The sequence below is a fragment of the Gambusia affinis genome, linkage group LG04, assembly GCF_019740435.1.
Source record: "Gambusia affinis linkage group LG04, SWU_Gaff_1.0, whole genome shotgun sequence".
Lineage (NCBI taxonomy): Eukaryota > Metazoa > Chordata > Actinopteri > Cyprinodontiformes > Poeciliidae > Gambusia > Gambusia affinis.
This window is the reverse complement of record NC_057871.1, coordinates 28539693-28556572: the sequence shown is the minus strand read 5'-3', so window position 1 is coordinate 28556572 and position 16880 is coordinate 28539693. Positions and strand designations below refer to the sequence as shown.

Genomic DNA, 16880 nt, shown 5'->3' with positions numbered 1-16880 from the left:
TGTTTTCTAGTTAATTTAAATAAAAATAACTATTAAGATGCATATTAAACTTGGCCACCATTGCTTGGATCCATGAGAGAAGAGTAATCATTTGAATTCATTTCATTTGAAACGTCGGTATTCAGACTGGACCGTTTACGCCTTCCTCAGGTTCCAGGGATTTTCTGAATGAATTTGATCTCCGTTCCTTAAAGTTTTCCAGCCGCTACGCCCATGTGGTTCAGTTTGGGAAACAAGTGTCAGTCTGCTGGGGGACTCCCGTCCCTCACCCCTCCGCTGGCGTCACCAAGCTGTCCTGGTCACCGGGGACGACCTTCGGCTGGACCTGCCAATCACAAAGAGCCATGGCAGCCAGAGGTCTCAGAGAAGAGGGAGCCTATTGATTTTCCAGTTAGAGCATAAGTAGTGTGTGCTGTAGGACTAACGGACGGCCTGAGCAGGTATGTCATTATCAATGAGCCCAGGGAAACGGATTCCCTGACTCTCGCTCATCCATATCGGTCTCTTTACGTTCCCTGCCAACCCCCGTCCGACTCTCCTCCATCCCATTCTTAGACTATTGGTCAACGCTGATGGAGCTCTTCCCAAGATGGTCAATAAATCGCTCAGCCAGAGTACAGCTCCAACTAGTTGAGTGATGGTTTGGGATGACCTTCCTTTCTGTTTCCGCTGCCCTCGTTTTCCTCCCTCTGATGTCCAGTTGCAGTAATTACAGCACCTGGTAGACATGAAATGTTTCTTTAGATGGTGAGTGTCTTGGATTTTCTTCTTCTCCTGTTATGTTGCAAGATGAGAACATATTCAGCTTTGAAGATTCTCAAAGTAGTATTTTTTTCTCCCGAAGTAGAACATTTCAGCTTTATGCACAGTTTCTAAAGTCCCTCATCATCTGATTTATGTTGCTTGTTCAAAATGGAGGCACTTCACTTTCACTGACGATTGAAGTTAGCTAATGTAACATCAATCAATCAAGTTTATTTGCTCGATTTCAGCAACATGGCAAAGTTCTTCACATCCGGAAAGCACAAACATCAACACATCATACAGTCAGCAGTTGTGAAAACCAATTATTATTATGGTTCTAAAGCCATAACTCTTACCATGTGGGTTCTTAAGTCGTGATTTAAAGGAAGTCGGTTTTTTGGATGTTTCACGTCAGTGAAGTTGGATGATGAGTCTCAGAAAACGGTTGCCTACTTGGGTTCGACATAGAGATCCACCAGTTCCAGATTTATATCCAGTTCAAAGGAAAGGAAAAGTTGGACTACACACTTACTAAAACAGACATCTGTGTGTGTGTGTGTGTGTGTGTATCCCCTTGAGGATGTAGACTCATCGTACATCTGAGATTTCCAAAAGACCATCACCGTTTCCAGGTCCAGATTGTCCCATTACAGACAAAGAATGGAGAGGATAAAACTGTGTGACTTTACAGCATCACATCAATCCTTCCTGTTCTCTACTGAAGAACATTCTGTGTTGAAGTAGCAGTCTTAGGCTTGGTCCACACATAGCCGGATATCTGGGAAACCAAATGGATAATGTGATTTGGCATTTCGTCCACATGTAAACTCTGTTTAATATCAACTAAAAATGACTGACTAAAAACTCCAGCCAAAATGAAGATTTGCACATTCTCCTTTTTTGCGTTCGCCGTAAGGAGTATGGAGCGACGTAATTTGCTGACAGCTGACATAAACAGCTTGTTCGTGGGGAAAAATACAAATTTCACATCAGTTTGAAACACTAGTAAATAAATTTCAGTATGTTTGTTAGTTTTAGAAAAGCACAGTATGGTTCCAGTACCGTTTTCATTTTTATTTCAGTTAACGGAAATGTTTTCTCAGTTTCACTTTCCGTTCATTTAAACTAACTACGATAACCTTGGTGGTAACCAGTGTGAGGTCAGAGGTCACAGAGAGAGGATTTACCCCGCTGGTAATCACAGGAAACCACTGGACTCACTCGTCTCACCGTCTAATGATGACTAATGTCTCTCTTCTCGTCTTTTCCACAACAAACTCCAGCCTCTCCCTTGCTGCCTGTTTTTGACCCGACTTTGGACCTCCAAAGCCACCACCAGTACCTGCCTCTCACTTAACCAAGCATATCAGGACAAAGAGCCCCCCCGCACTCCCACCACCCTGCACCTGAGCCTTACCCCTCCATCATGTTCTGTCTCTGGGGTTGACTGGACCAGCCTCCCCTCCCCTTTCCTTTGATTGATCCCTCCCCTCTCCATCATTTATCCCCTTCGTCTGCCCCCGACACGCGTGTCAAAGGCAACACACCAGCCTGATGGATAAGCCTGTTTATAGATGCCAGTCTGGCCTGGTAGGCCACTGATATTACAATCAGCACCTGTGTACCTGCTGTTCTGGCAGCCTTCGTTATTCAGCCGAGGTCAGCAGACGATTGAAAGATCGATGTCCGGGCGCCGCTCGTCCAACATTGGAATTGTAAATGGGCCGTTGTTTTTGCCGGTGCATTTTAGATGAGGCGGCGAGTATCCGCGGTGTTGAACGTCCTCTCGTGAACACGAGGAGAACAATGAGGATACTCTGGTTAATTATGAGTCTTTGAGCGATTTTAACAAACCGCTGGTTTTCCCTGAGTAAAGATGTGCACTGGCTACATGTATTGTCTGTGCTAGAGAACAGAACAGATACTGCGGTGAATTCTTGCGCCTGCACTGCCATTAAGGTTAATGGGCCGTTCAGTCTGGTTTAAGTGCCACAGCCACAGGGAAACGCTGCAGATTGCTCATCCACGACTTATTTCTCCAACAGCATAACACGGATTTTTTTTTCTCCGCTTCTGAAAGCCATGTAAATGTTCTGCAATTCTCACACAAACACAATCTTTCTATGATAAATTGCTCTTTAAAGAGGCCATCTAGGCTGCTAACCTAACAGCTCTATAAATAAAACATAGAGCATAACTTTCATTCGCTCTGCGGATTTTATCTCTTGAATTTGTTTAATGGCTCGTTTGAAATTTGTTCCACAAGAGCGGTAATAAGTTTCTTCCCTCTATCTAGTAAAGCAAATGTATGGATGCCGGTCTGGATCGGTTCACAAGTTTTGGTTAGCTTGACCTTTTTTGACTTTTCACTTTCTCACTACTCCTAAAGGGCCAACCAGGAGCTATAGATAAGCCACTGGTTGCTGTTTTTTAAATATCAGTTATTTTCCAATGTTAATTTAAAGCTGAAGGAACCAGTCTATGTGGATTTTGGAACAATGTCAGATAACTCTGATAATTCAACATTCTGCATAAAATTGATCAATGGTTGTATTACAGAAGTGTCATCAGGGGTTAAAATTTCAGCTGCATCTTGATCACTTGATTAAATAAATCCATCTTCTACGATAATCCAGTCATCTATTTCATTTTTTCAATTCTCATACCAACTTTATTCTCTTGTTATTTCAACTCTATTCTCATGACATTGTGACTTTATTCTTTACTTTCTTATTTATTATTCTTACTTTCTCAGTGTTTCCCAAATACTCTGTCTTATCTTTCTCAGTATCGCTGCTTTTGGCAAATAGGAATATTTTTTTCTGGTTCTAACAGACCTAACCAAGAGAAGTATGGTCTGATTCAACTTCAGACAGTGAGAAAAACAGTGGATGTCTTTTTATTTGATGTTCATAAACTTCTGGATTCAACCAGATCACCTTTGACTATAATATATTGAGTTCCTTTCCATTTTTGAGGTTTCTCTATCATCTCCCTCACCCAATTTCTTTCTTCTTCTTACTCTGTTGCTTTGGACACCCGGCCCGGAGTTCCTCAAGATGGCTGTACTCTTCACCCCACACCCACTTAAGCTGGTGACAATAGGGGGATTAAAGAAGAATTTACTTCACCAAAGCCCCACACCAACCCTAAAAAGCCTATCCATCACTAAATGGTGAAATGCAAGAGTGAGGGAAAGCGGGGAGAATGTGATAGGAACCGGCCAGCAATCTTAACCTGTTGGGTGTTTGCTATGGTAGCTTATAAGACTGAAGAGGACCAATGGCGGTGAGTCTTGGACTGCGTCAGTGCCACAGTGGAAACTCTTGGATGTCTCTTTGATTGTCTGAATACGAGTGAAAAGCACGTACACGACTTCCCCCTTTCTGTCATGGGCTGATTTATTTTATTTTTTATTTTTTTGCATTCCAGATTCTTATATGCCCAATTATGTCATGAAAACCATAGAGATAAGTGGTGTAGATATTTTTCTTGTATTGTAAATACAAATAAAAACCCTTCTAACAGTTGCTTTTCTACCAAAATTATAAGTTCTCTACACTTTATAGAAGATGTTATCAGCTTCATACCAATAAAATATAGAGTTGTGCATCTTCACTGCTTTCTGACCCAATTCTAAGACACAAAACTGTTGAAAAAAATGTATTTAAACATTAGAAGGAAACAAAATTGGGCTCCTCTTCTTTCATCTTCCTCACTGATTATTGATGAAAATTACATTTTGGTCACAGACTTAAAATTCATGTGGGTTTTTTTTTTTTTTTGCTCTCTTGCCACTTTCGTTTGTAATATTTCAGGGTTTTAATCCTACAATTGAATGTTTAATAAATCAGTGCACTGAACTCTACTTTTCTGCCAATTAACCCCAGAATCACTGCAGCGTTTCCCTAAATCCACACAAGACCTTTTTTTTTTTTTTTTTTTTTTTTTTTTGTCCTCACATCAAAAAGGGATAAGCTGCCACAAATGGGAAAGGGGGGTAAAAGGCTAACCTGTTAGCAAACAGTGAAAAGAGTCAGAAAAAGGTTTTAATCCTTATTAGGCTAAATTCAGACTAACTGGCCTAAAAAAAAAAAAAAAGAAAAAAAAAAAGTCCTTTGAAAGGCGACTTTCTTTCAGGGAGCGTAAACTCTTGCTGGGTGACGTTTCAGGCTTAGTACTAGAAGCCTGCACTTGTTGCAAGCTGCGGTTGTTTATTTTACTTTACTTCACTCACACTTGAGCGCAGCTACTTGGTCAGGTTTATTTATTTCTTTGTAGTTTGACCTTGTAGTTTGTTTTACTTCTCTCAAGGCGTCGTTGCTTGACGCGTGCAGTGATTTATTTGTCCACTTTTTCTACCGCGTCCTGTCAGGCAGCGCGACACTCCCGATTGTTATCCGAGTTACAGGAGAAGCCCGACATATTTGCCTTCAGAAGTGGAGCATTACAGTCTAAACTTATATATAAGATGAAGAGGGGGAAAGAGAGTGACAGGAAAGGAGATAAGAATAGAGGAGAGGAAGAAGGATCAGAATACAAGGCAACACCTCATCTGCTTCTACACCTGCAGAAAGGGAGAAAGAAAAACCACAGCAAAAAATATATGCTCAACTTCCTAAAATAATGGTCTATTCTTATTTTAGGAAGGTGGTAATATGTGAATATAACAATCACTGAAAGTTACACTGCACTAATTAATAAAGTACGCAATAAAGTGTGCATCTGTAAACACCTGAATCCACACACTGTGTGAACACACTTGTGTTTAAAACACTTCTCCACAAGAATGCGCAGTAGTGGGTGTGAGAAGCTACACATCTGTCCCAGAACCCAAGGCAGGGATAAACCCCCAACCCACCCAACATCTTGACTGGGACCACCAGTCACCACTCCTAGCATATTGACTGAGACTCTTAGATTGAACACAAGCTGTACTTCAAAAGTAACATAAAAAGGCAGTTTTCAGATACACACAGGAACAAAGATCTTAATTTTTGTAGAGATGTTCTCTGGTCCAATGAAACTACAGTGGAACTGTTTGGATGTTATAACCATTTTTACATCTGAAGGAAGAACATGGTACCATGGGAGTGGCAGCATCATGTTGTGGGGCTGTTTTGCTGCAGGAGGAACTGGTGCTCTTCACAAAACAGATGGCATCAAAGAACATTATGTAGAAATATTGAAGCAACATCTAAAGACATCAGCAAGGAAGTAAAATCTTGGGCTGATTGGTCTTCCAAATGGACAAAGAGCTAATGATTACTGCATTGGGGTTACAAAGTGGCTTCAGGATTATGAAGCTGATGTTTAACAGTGTCCATCACAAACCCTGATATCAGTCTTATGGAGAAGTTGTAAGAAGATCTGAAAAGGTGTGAGTGAGTGAGGCGGCCGACGAAATGGACTCGGTTCTACTAGTTCTGTCAGGAGGAACAGACCAGAACTCCAACAAACTATTGGGAGAAGCTTGAGGAGGGAAACCCAAAAGGTTTGACGCAAATCATACAGATTGAAAGACAGATATGCCTTTTACTGAGCAAATGTATGCAAACGTCTGAATTCGAGGAAAAATTCCAAAAAAATGTTTTTGTTCTTGGTTCTCTGGCATTTAGTGAATAGAGATAATTTAGCTAATTCTAGCTAAACTAAGGCAAGAAAAGCTTTGTCTAATGTAACTAAATATAAAGTTTCAAATGCACATGTTTGTATGTATGTTTATACTTTTTGTATGTCTAACTTTGCTAGCCAGCTCTAGAATAGGTTTTTCTCATTTTCATGGAGAAGATGACCAAACACATCATGTATTTATGTTTTAGTTTTAGTTTTTTTCAATAGACCTCGACAGCTCAGACAGCAAAGCCTGACAATGACTCTGGAAGCAGAGAGACAAAGTCATGTGCTTTCCTTTCCCAGTGATACACTTTGTGCTCTTTAGTATTGTTTTTCCATTTGTCTAATTCACGCCTCAAACGGCCTTCCTCTTTGTATCTGTAACGAGCTTTGACTAAAACATGTGCCGCCAATTTTCCCAAGTCTTTAAAATCAAAATGTGTCACTGAACCTCTCTACCTCTTTGTTCATCTTTCCTCTCCCTGTTTTTTTTTTCTTTTCTAACTATCGCTCAATCTCAAAAGCAAAATCCGTCTTAATTGGCTCCAGAGGGCTTGAGGAGACTTTATGTCAGTGGTGATGAGAGTCCTGATTGGTCCAGAGGCCCAGGCGCCCAGCAGATCCTTGTTAGTGTGCGGTGTCCTTTTGCCTGCTCATTAGTCCGATGAACTCGTTTACTGATGGGGGGTGACAGGGCCTGTTTGCCAGTGTAGAACAGAGGAAGTTGGGGGACATGATGAGGAGAGGAAGATGAGCACAGAAGAGACGAGAGTCACAGTTTAGCACCGTTAAATCTGAGCCTTCTCCCTCATGTGCTTGTAAAGTGTTATTGTTGCGGATCCATTACTCTGTGATCAGTCTAGCGAGAAACGACACGAGTATGGCAATCCATACCAGGTGTATACTACCGCCTGCATTAGTTTATGCATATTTGATTTGAATCTCCCCTCTAAATGTATTGTATTTTATTGTATGTACCGGTGCCTCAAAGTACATTTAAATATCTGAAAACTGGGTTGCTTTCATGGAAGCCTCTAGCTCGTCTGCATTGCTGAGGTTGGCCTCTTCTCCCATTTTCCTCTTTGCAACACGCTGCTAATTCTCTGAGGTTTTACTGAGATGAGTTCCTCTAGAATCATGCATGCAGTCTTTGGATCTTAAAGGGCCAGTGTTATGTAAAATGTTCAGTTTTACAGTTAGTTATAAAGTTATTCCCGCATCAAAAACAGACCTGGAGTGTTGCCTTGATTCTTTCATACATGTTTGAGAAATCCTTTAATCTCCCGTGGCAACCATTCAGATGTGCAAAACCATCTCCACTCAGCTCCTTCAGACTAGCCAGCACCAATTAGCAAACACCTGGTGGAATCTGCTGAGCTCATTAAGGAGCTACTTCTCTCTGAAACACTGGTAAAAACGTTGTTAAAGGTTTAACAGAGAACCAATGTCGTAATGACTTCCTGAAGGCGGAGTTTCAGAAGAAGGAGTTTAAAGAGACAGAGGCCCAATTTCAAGGTGTTAAATTCTTTTGATATATACAGCATTTTAATAACTAAAGTTAAAAGTTACTTAACTGTGCTATAAAATGGGACTTTATGCCTGGAAAATACATAATACCGGTCCTTGAAAAATTCTTGAACATCAGCTTTAAGATGGAAACATAAAATTTAACAAATATTTGTATCATTAAAGAATCCATAAAATAAGTTTCCTTTATAGAGAGAACTTTTTTTAATCGTTTAATTTCTAAACATCTAGCTTTAGATCTGAAATGTGAATGGAAGGGGAGACTGGACGACTCGTGTGTGTGTGTGCGTGTGTGTGTGTGTTTTTGTGCATCAGAGTGTTCTGTACACCGATAGGTTCAAGTTTTTTTTCATGAATTCTATCAAGTTCTTCTCATCTTGCTTGTCTTGCGTCTGTTCTGATGTTGATGGATCACCTCTCTTCCTCCCGCTCATTAATTTCATCACCTTATCTCCCACACCACTTCATTTGACCAAAAGGTAATAATAAATCCCTCATCCATTATCCTTAAACTGAGGCAGCCATGCGGAAATACTTAATAACAGGCAACAAATTGAACTTCAGCCCCTTCTTTTTTCTTCCCAGGATGCACAGCACATTAAACACAGCCTACAAATATGCATATGCCATTCATCAAACTCCGTTTATGAGGAATTTTCCAGCACTTCTTCCTTCTTTTTTTTTTTTCATAGTTTGTCAAATAAGCATCACTGGTATCTGGCAGAGGCTTCTCTTCTCTCTGACCAAATATTCTTATCAGGCTAAAACCATGCACACACTCTGGGCTTCACAGCAGCGACGGCAGATGAGAGGCTCATTTATCTTGCACCGTGTTCCTGATAGTCTCACCGTCGGTCGTTGTGCTCTGCGATTCGGTTTCAAATAATTTGAATTTGTGTTGCGGTGGCTTTCCACCATTTCTAAAGAAGCCTGGTTCAGAAATTAAGAGGGTTTTTTTTCTAAAGGAAGGAGAGATGGAGAGGCACAGTCCCTGAGATTCAGTGGTGACAGTTTTTTTTAGTGTGTGTGTGTGTGTGTGTGTGTGTGCGTGTGTGTGTGTGTGTGGTTCCACATGGCAGCCACAGTCACCCGGCCCCTCTTCATACGTCCTTCTTCATTTCTGCGGTCTTTTGGTCGTCTGACAGAGACAAACGACGGTGCTTCAGAAATGAGCAGCGGCCTGCCGCACAAACAGGTTGAGAGGAGGAGGGAGAGCCCCGCAGCCGCGGCTCCATCCTTTGTTTCCTGTTTGGCTGTGTTCTCTGGCGTGGCGCTTTAAATTGATCTTGTGGATGTGTGAGAGCCGAATCCATGGATACTGTTCCACTCGAGATAAAACATCAATACGCTCTGGTTTCAAGCTGCTGGGCAATTTAACATTTTATGCCTTGAACTTTTTGTACTTCTTTTGTCTACTTCATGCAGATATAGATATAGATATATAGAGAATAGAATAAACTGTTAATTCACAAGGGGAAATTGCTTTGTTGTTGACAAGTTACTCTCATATAAAGTGTTAAATATTAATGAATAAATATTACCATACAGGATATCAATATAAAATATATCATGACTATATATGGAAATAATAGTCATATTAAATATGTTTAAATAATTAATACATCAAGTGTGATTTTAAAGAAATTTGACTTTGTAATTTAACACCTTGAAATTGGGCCTCTGTCTGTTTAAGAACCTACTTGTCTTTCTGAAACTTCAGGAAGTCATCACAACATGGCTCCTCTATTTAATCCTCTATTTAAAACTTTGCCAGCGATTCACTGAGAAGTAGCTCCGAGAATGAAGTGTTTGCTAATTGGTGTTGGCTAGTCTGAAGGAGCTGACTGGGGGAGTTTAGGGGAGGGCTGCTCTGTAAAGCGGAAGCTTTGAAACTGCAGGAGGAGGAGTTGCTCCTTGAAGGCGGAGCTAGTTTCACCCAGGTGTTTTGTACAGCTTAATGGGAGACGAAGGGATTTCTCAAACATGCATGAAATAATCAAGGCAACACTTCAGGTAGGTTTATGAGGAGGGGATGTAAAGCTCAATGTGGATTTTGCATCACACTGCCCCTTTAATGTCGCACATTGAAAACGAAAGTTTTTTTTTTTTACATCATTTCTGGTCTCCACTGTTGACATATTTTTTAAAAGCTCACTTATATGTATGTAAATGCAAAGGTGATGTTGCATTGCTATTGATTTGATTTCAACGAGCCCATGTCCTGCGCTACATCGTCCCAGAGGAAGGTGGAGCGGCCATAACTCCAACTCAGACAATAACCTCCACACCACCGTAATTTGTCCAGACATGGTCGGAGCAGCGAAAGCATTACGGGGCGGATAGTTTGTCAGCGCTTGTTGTCTCCCTCCCTGCTTCTTCAACTGCATTGGAAAGGGACAATGATCTGACGAACGTAGTGCTATGTACAGTGCTGCGGTAGATTCACGGTCCTGGAGAGAAATATGACATCTGGCAGCCTCCACTCCTGTCATGTCTCTGCGAGGAATCGGGGACGGGAGCTTCATCAGTTCCATGTCGGCCGTCTTCCTGACAGCCAGAGTGAGATCTTAGTGAATTCTGGGAATGGAATACGTCAGCTGCTCTGGTGGAGGTGAAAGGTCATACTCCTTTCACTCAGCAAAGACTGACATTTTATTTTCAGAAAAACAAATGGAGAGAGAGCTTAAAAAAGATCCAATTAGATCTAAGAATCCGTGTTCAGAGCTACAGTAATAATGCACAAAGGGGCAACGTTTGCTGCCTGTTATGTTACGTATGTTTATTAGAAATGATTCATTGTGTGATTGAACAGTGATGCTGCTAAAACTGACCTTCTTGTTCTCTGCAGCATTTTTCTCCTATTTCGTAAATACAAACCACATTCTTCTGCTGGCTTTTATTCACATCTGTGCTAATGTGTCTGGATATTTAATGTGTCATGTTTTATTCTGGACAAAATGTCCTTGTCTGCATTTCAAAAGGTGAACAAAATAGAATAGAGATCCTCCAGCATCCCTAAAAGTAATGATGTGTTTATAACCTGTTTGCTTTTCTGGGCAAAACCTTTTTTTATACTTTTTTGTTTTCCAATACAAATCTATCACTTTCCATCACTTTTGTTACTATAAAAGACTGCAAAAAAAGGCTTTTTCACAGAATTGACTTTCATCTTAAAATTTTGATATTTTTGTAAATCAGAATTTCAAATTTAACTTCAGAATTTTGACTTTTTTTTCTCAGAATTCCTAATTTAAGATTTTTGACTTCAATCTCAGAAATCTGACTTATGATCTCAGAATTTACTCTTTTTTTGTTTGTTTTTTTGCCCCTTGAATTTTGACTTATAATTTCAGGAAAAAAAGTCAGAATTCTAAGACTAAAGTCAGAATAATTTTTTTTTTTTTTTCCCATAGCTGTAACTCTCTTCCTTGAATTAGAGCTACAGACAAGTACAGTAAGTCTGATAAAGTACAGACTGTCTGTACTTTATCATATTTTGGTGCTACAGAACTCTTTTCCTGGCCAGTGCTCCTCTTACTGGTCCCAGCATATGAAGACGGGTCGCGAGTGGCAGCAGCACCACCTAGCTCCTCCGTGCTACTAATCCGTATTTAATTGAGCTCCAGAGACTCTGAAGCCAGCCTGTGATGCAGGCGGCTCTTGCTCCTCTGAGAGACGCTGTCCTCAGTTAAAGGGTCTCAGCTGGTCCCCTCTGCTGTCCCCTCAGCTTAATGAGCTCTTTAACTCAGCTCTGGGTCCTGGTTGGCAGCTCATATTTAAATATTTCTGAATAATAACCTTCGTCTAAACCTTTCTCTGACTGCCCCGGTGGTCCCCTTCTTAGCGTTTGAGCACATCCCTGCATGCAGCCTTGTCAGGGGACGTGTTTCCAAGTGAAGCAAAAAGCCTGGCTAACAAAGCAGTGCTAAGTAGGTTAGCAGCAAACCTAAACGCTGCATTAACTGGAGCAGTTCGGAGCTGAAGCTTTGGGTCTGTTGGGTTCGGCGACACGCGTCAGAACAAGTCCGTCTGACAGCGCCGCAGGCTCCGACCCAACTAACTCATCCAAACGTATGGAGGGCAGGAACAGGATGATGGATTTTTTTGATCTAGCTGCTTGTTCAAATATCTTACTGAATATGAAATACAGTAACTTACAAGTGACTTTTCAGGAAAAAATAGGAGCTTGTTTTGAGTTAATTCCTCGTTATTGATGAAAATTCTTGTTCTTGATAGATTATTTCACTTACAAGAGATTTTTCCATTGTTAAAAAACTCGTACATATCGCTGAAAAGTTTTCAGGTGTGGGAAGATATTTCTACTAGAAACTAGAGCAAAAACGTAATAAGATTTAGTGTTTAGATGTTCTCCATAAAACCTTTGAACTTTGTCACTCCCACCACAACAGAACTGAATTGAACACTTCCTCGACTGCTGCTTTCTGACTGACGCCCATTCTTCTGTTAAAAGGATCGCTTTATCATTCAGGCTGATCAATATCAGACATTTGGTTGCCGTGCCATCACTATTATGATCTAAATGACAAATCGAGTGTTGGGTCTCATTTCTGGAACCAATAAATAAAACTCTTGGTACAAACGCAGAGATCTGACCAGCCTCCTCCCTCCCTCTTGTCTTCCCAGATTTTGTCCTACACTGAAGGTCTTCATGGAAAGCAGAACACGGCTCTGGAAGTGTACATGGCAAACAGAAGTACGACAGAGCAGAACGTTCAGCACAATTTAAAATCAGTACACTGTACATTTAACATCTGTTAATGTTTCTAAGCTGGTTGATAATTTGCTGATTTATCGTGTTAAGTTCTCTGCATTCTTATATCTCTGTATTTCTGTGCAGCGGCCGTCATGTTCAACTTACCAGATGCAGCCACAGTAAAGATATTCTGTGCAGCTTTGTGTTTTGGAATTTAAATCCTATGAATCTTCATCCAAACACATTTTTCTTCTGGCACACAGAACCTCGTTGGATACAAACTTTCGCAGAACATTTTTGGCCAAGCTAAGAAGCAAAACGAAAACACCAGCACTCATTCTCAGTGTTTGCATCACAGCTTTAGACGATGTTGGTTCTCTGACCAGATAGATCTGGACGCAAATTTAGGATTTTCCAGATCTGGATAAGCAAGAAGAAGAAAAATGTATTATTAAAAAGTGGTTATTTTTCCAGGCAGCATTAGCCATCCATCCAGTTACCCAGTTAGAATCTTAGTTTCTGTGTGTAAAGCTGCATCGCTGCAGGAGGAAGCTGCTATAAGCCTTTGTAGCAATACAGTCCTTTTTAAAATGCAAATATCTTAATACACTTGAAATAAGGCAACTTTTTTGAGCTTTACATCATATTATAATGTAATTTTCTCACAAAAAAAAAATCAAGAGTGTTGATTTGATTATTTCACACACGTTTGAAAAATTCTTCAATCTCCTTGACGACCATTCAGATGTGCAAAATACCTGGGTGGATCTAGCTCCACCTGTCTGGACAAAGCTCCTCCTCTGAGCTCATCTGCTGAGCTCATTATGCGAGCTACTTGTCGTGGAGATGCTGGTAAAAACATTGTTAAAGGTTTAATAGAGGAGCCATGTTGGAGCCATATTGTAATGACTTCCTGAAGGCGGGGTTTCAGAAAGAGCACAAGTTTTTAAAGAGACAGAAGCCCAATTTCAAGGCATTAAATTACAAAATATAATTTATTTTAAGACATATTAGAAACAATAACATTTTCATAACAACTGAAGGTAGGAGTTACTGGATCTTGCTTTAAAATGTCACTGTGCCTGGAAAATGCCTTCTATCGCCCCTTTAATATTGATGAAAAACTGTTGTTTCCATCAGCCGATTCTTTTCTCCTGTAATATGGGAATCTTATTAGTGAAATAATCTGACAGTGGAAATAGTACTTCTTTTAAAAATCAATATCAAGTAATTATTTATTAAAATCTAGTTCCTATTTCTTGCTGAAATGTAAGTTTTGCCTTATTTCAAGTGTACTAAGATATTTGCACTAGAAACTCGACCAGAAAAATGTAGTTCCATTTTGCAATATTGAAGTGTAGAAACAGGAAGTAAATTGATTTTATTACTGTGCTTTGTTTGCAAAGTCAAAAACATAATTTCAGGATGGAATCTAATAACTTTATTAAGAATGAAATCTCGTTTTGTTGTTGAAATGTAAGCCTTTTTTAAAATGACATTTATAATGAAAATTGTCTATCAGAAAGTGATCCTGTAACAAGCCAGCTGGTATTGAAGGTGTGTGTGTTTGTGTGTGTAACAAGCACAAGACTAAGTTGTGAGATTTGACTTGTTTCTGTCAGTCATTAATATCTCGCTGTGCCACAGCATGTTAATATTAATGCAGCTGTTGGAAGTTCATCCTGTTTGTCTTTGAAACACTGCTGATGTCATGTTTTTAGTTTGTTTTTTTCTTCTCCACACAAATCCTTTTCAAGATTAATCTTTAGATCATCAAAAGTAGAAATATATTTGAAAAATTCTCATGGCATTCTGAACGGTTCACCAGTGTTTGTACTTTGTTAATTGTGAATGAAAAGGGTAAAATGATCATTTAAATTTAGTATATTTAAATTTAAGCAGGTAGCAGAAGTCCAAATAAAAAAATTTTAGAGAGAATCAGAATGTTTGGAGGAGCGTCTTACAGAAACCCTTGAGATTTTGGTGTTTATCTGCTCCACTTTTGAAAAAAAAAAAAGACACATGCACCTAGAAAGAAACATGAGAAAGAGAAAAAAAAATATAAACCGCATATTTGTGCTGGCTGCTGCATTGCTGAATATATCCTGTTAAAAGATTCTAGACTTTGAGTCTAGTAAGCCAAACGTGGTCTTATATATGCTTTGACCTTCCACAAAACACCAGGAAGTGAAGTAGTACTCCCAGGTAGCTTCAAGCATTCAGTCAATGTGTTTAAAAGCATCAAATCAGCCCAGAGATACTGCCTGCCTCATAATCACAGACTCCTGTGGCTAAAACTGCTTAAATGATCCTCATCCATATTGAATGCGAATATTTCTTGCATGAACTAAATATTTAGCTTTTACACGCTTACACCCACAAACAGGTAGAAAGTCATAAAATGAGATGCCAATTTCCCAGGTTGTGTTGATTGTGGGAGGACAGAGGATTAGATTTAGAGTGAGTGCATTTTAGTTTTGGTCCACTTTTAACTATCTGCATTACTAAATACATGTAGATGGTATAACAACATTTATATTTTTATTTTGTTGTTATTTTAGGCTCAAGTGTACAACGGCATATTAGGGCCATTGTAGATAAATAATAACATATAACATTTCTGACAAAAAAACGTGAAGATTTTGAGAAAAATCTCTGAGATTCACTTAAAAAAGTCTTGGAAATTTCTGAGTTTGAAAAGTTGAAAATGTCCATGAAAAAACTCCAAAGAAATGTTTGAGATTAATCAGAAAATATTTTCAATGCTTAGAATAAGACATTTCTGTGGTGTTTTTTTCTGAAAAATTTCTGAAATTAATGCAAATTAAACTAATAAAACTAAAATCTAAACTAAATCAAAATAGTGACACCCTATTACGAATCAGAGAAATACGGCAAGCCTTAAGCTGTTTGAACAAAGACCAGATGGAGAATTTCAACGTTGCCTGTTGTGTCTGTGGGGCTCAGCACCGCCCCCTATCAGTGAGGCACGGTACTTTGATCCTCACACTGTGTCTTTTCACTGCACATTTATAACCGATCAGACTAAAAATTTCACACACATCATTAAATATGTTAGACTGGAATGTCAGCATATGTAGAACATGTCATTTTACGCAGACAAAGGCGATATGAAGAGAAACTACAATTCCTGCTTCATTCAGTAGATGGGAAACGGCGCCACCAGAGTTGACGTATAGTACTGTATTGCATTTCAACAGGCAATGCATAAATTCAGCGATTTTGTTTCTAAAAATGTTCATATCGCCAATAAAAACCAAATTAAATAAATGTCAAGTGGCCAAACTGATTTTCTCTTAATTGCTGGCATCAACTTCACGTCTCATGTACCAGCTGTAAGGATTACAGGTGAGGCACTGTCTCCCCCTTTTATGCTGTTTTTTTTTTGTTGTTGCTTTTTTTAAAATCTCTATTTGTAGGACTTCTTCTCTTTTTATGTGCTTTCTTGTTGTCCCCCGGGAGGCAGAAATATGGCATCAGGCGCACAAGCAGACATTTGCTCGATTGCCTGCTTTCTCCTGAGCTCATTCCGGCTTCCTGTAGATTTTCGACAGCTCAGCCTCTGAAGTCGGTGAAGCCTCGCAGCCCGGGGGAGTTCACTTAAAGGAGGAGAAACAGAGAGACGTTCGGTCCGAAAGAACACACACTTAAAAAAAAATAAAATAAAAAAATAGAGGAGGAGAGCATGTTACAGAAGAAGAACATCATCATTTGCGGCTCTGCCACTCCTTTCTTCTTCAGCAGCTGAGGAACAGAGGGAGCGGGGCCAGTCAGTTTTATTCATGTTGTGTGTGGTATCAGTGTATGACTACTGGACCATGTCAGACTGCCGTGTCTGGTAAACGGCAAACACAGCTAGCAACGCTCTCTCATTCATCCCCCCGCCATGCAAGGGCTGCACCAACAATCCCTTGCAACTCTTCAGAGATGATTTTAGTTTTGCGTCTGTATTTGCGCACCGTTCACTCCCACCGCGTTTGTTTTTCTCTGAAGCTTTGTTTCCGTTTTATTGTTATTCCTCCTCCCCCTGCGTGTATTTTACCCTCCTCCTCCTACGGCGTGTCACGTCGGCGGTCGTCTCTTGAAGAAACAGGTCATCTGTGAATCCTCCAGTGACATTGAGAAGCCAAATTGCCATGAGTACACGTGTCGTGTGTGTGTGTGTGTGTGTGTGTGTGGGCGTGTGTGTGTGTGTGTGGGTGCGCGCCACACACTCGTCGTTGCCAGAGGCCACACAGAATTTATGTCCCTGGCTACC

The 16880-nt window shown here is 40.1% G+C and overlaps 1 protein-coding gene across 1 annotated transcript in view; it reads left to right on the top strand.

Annotated features, from left to right (window-relative positions):
* The window catches only part of lrba (LPS responsive beige-like anchor protein), a 218394-nt gene that overhangs the window by 142855 nt on the left and 58659 nt on the right, over window positions 1-16880 (top strand). Inside the window, exons 43-44 of the mRNA XM_044113800.1 lie at window positions 12532-12601; window positions 12746-12780. Coding sequence (XP_043969735.1) covers window positions 12532-12601; window positions 12746-12780 — 105 coding nt within the window. The remainder of the gene's footprint in view (window positions 1-12531; window positions 12602-12745; window positions 12781-16880) is intronic.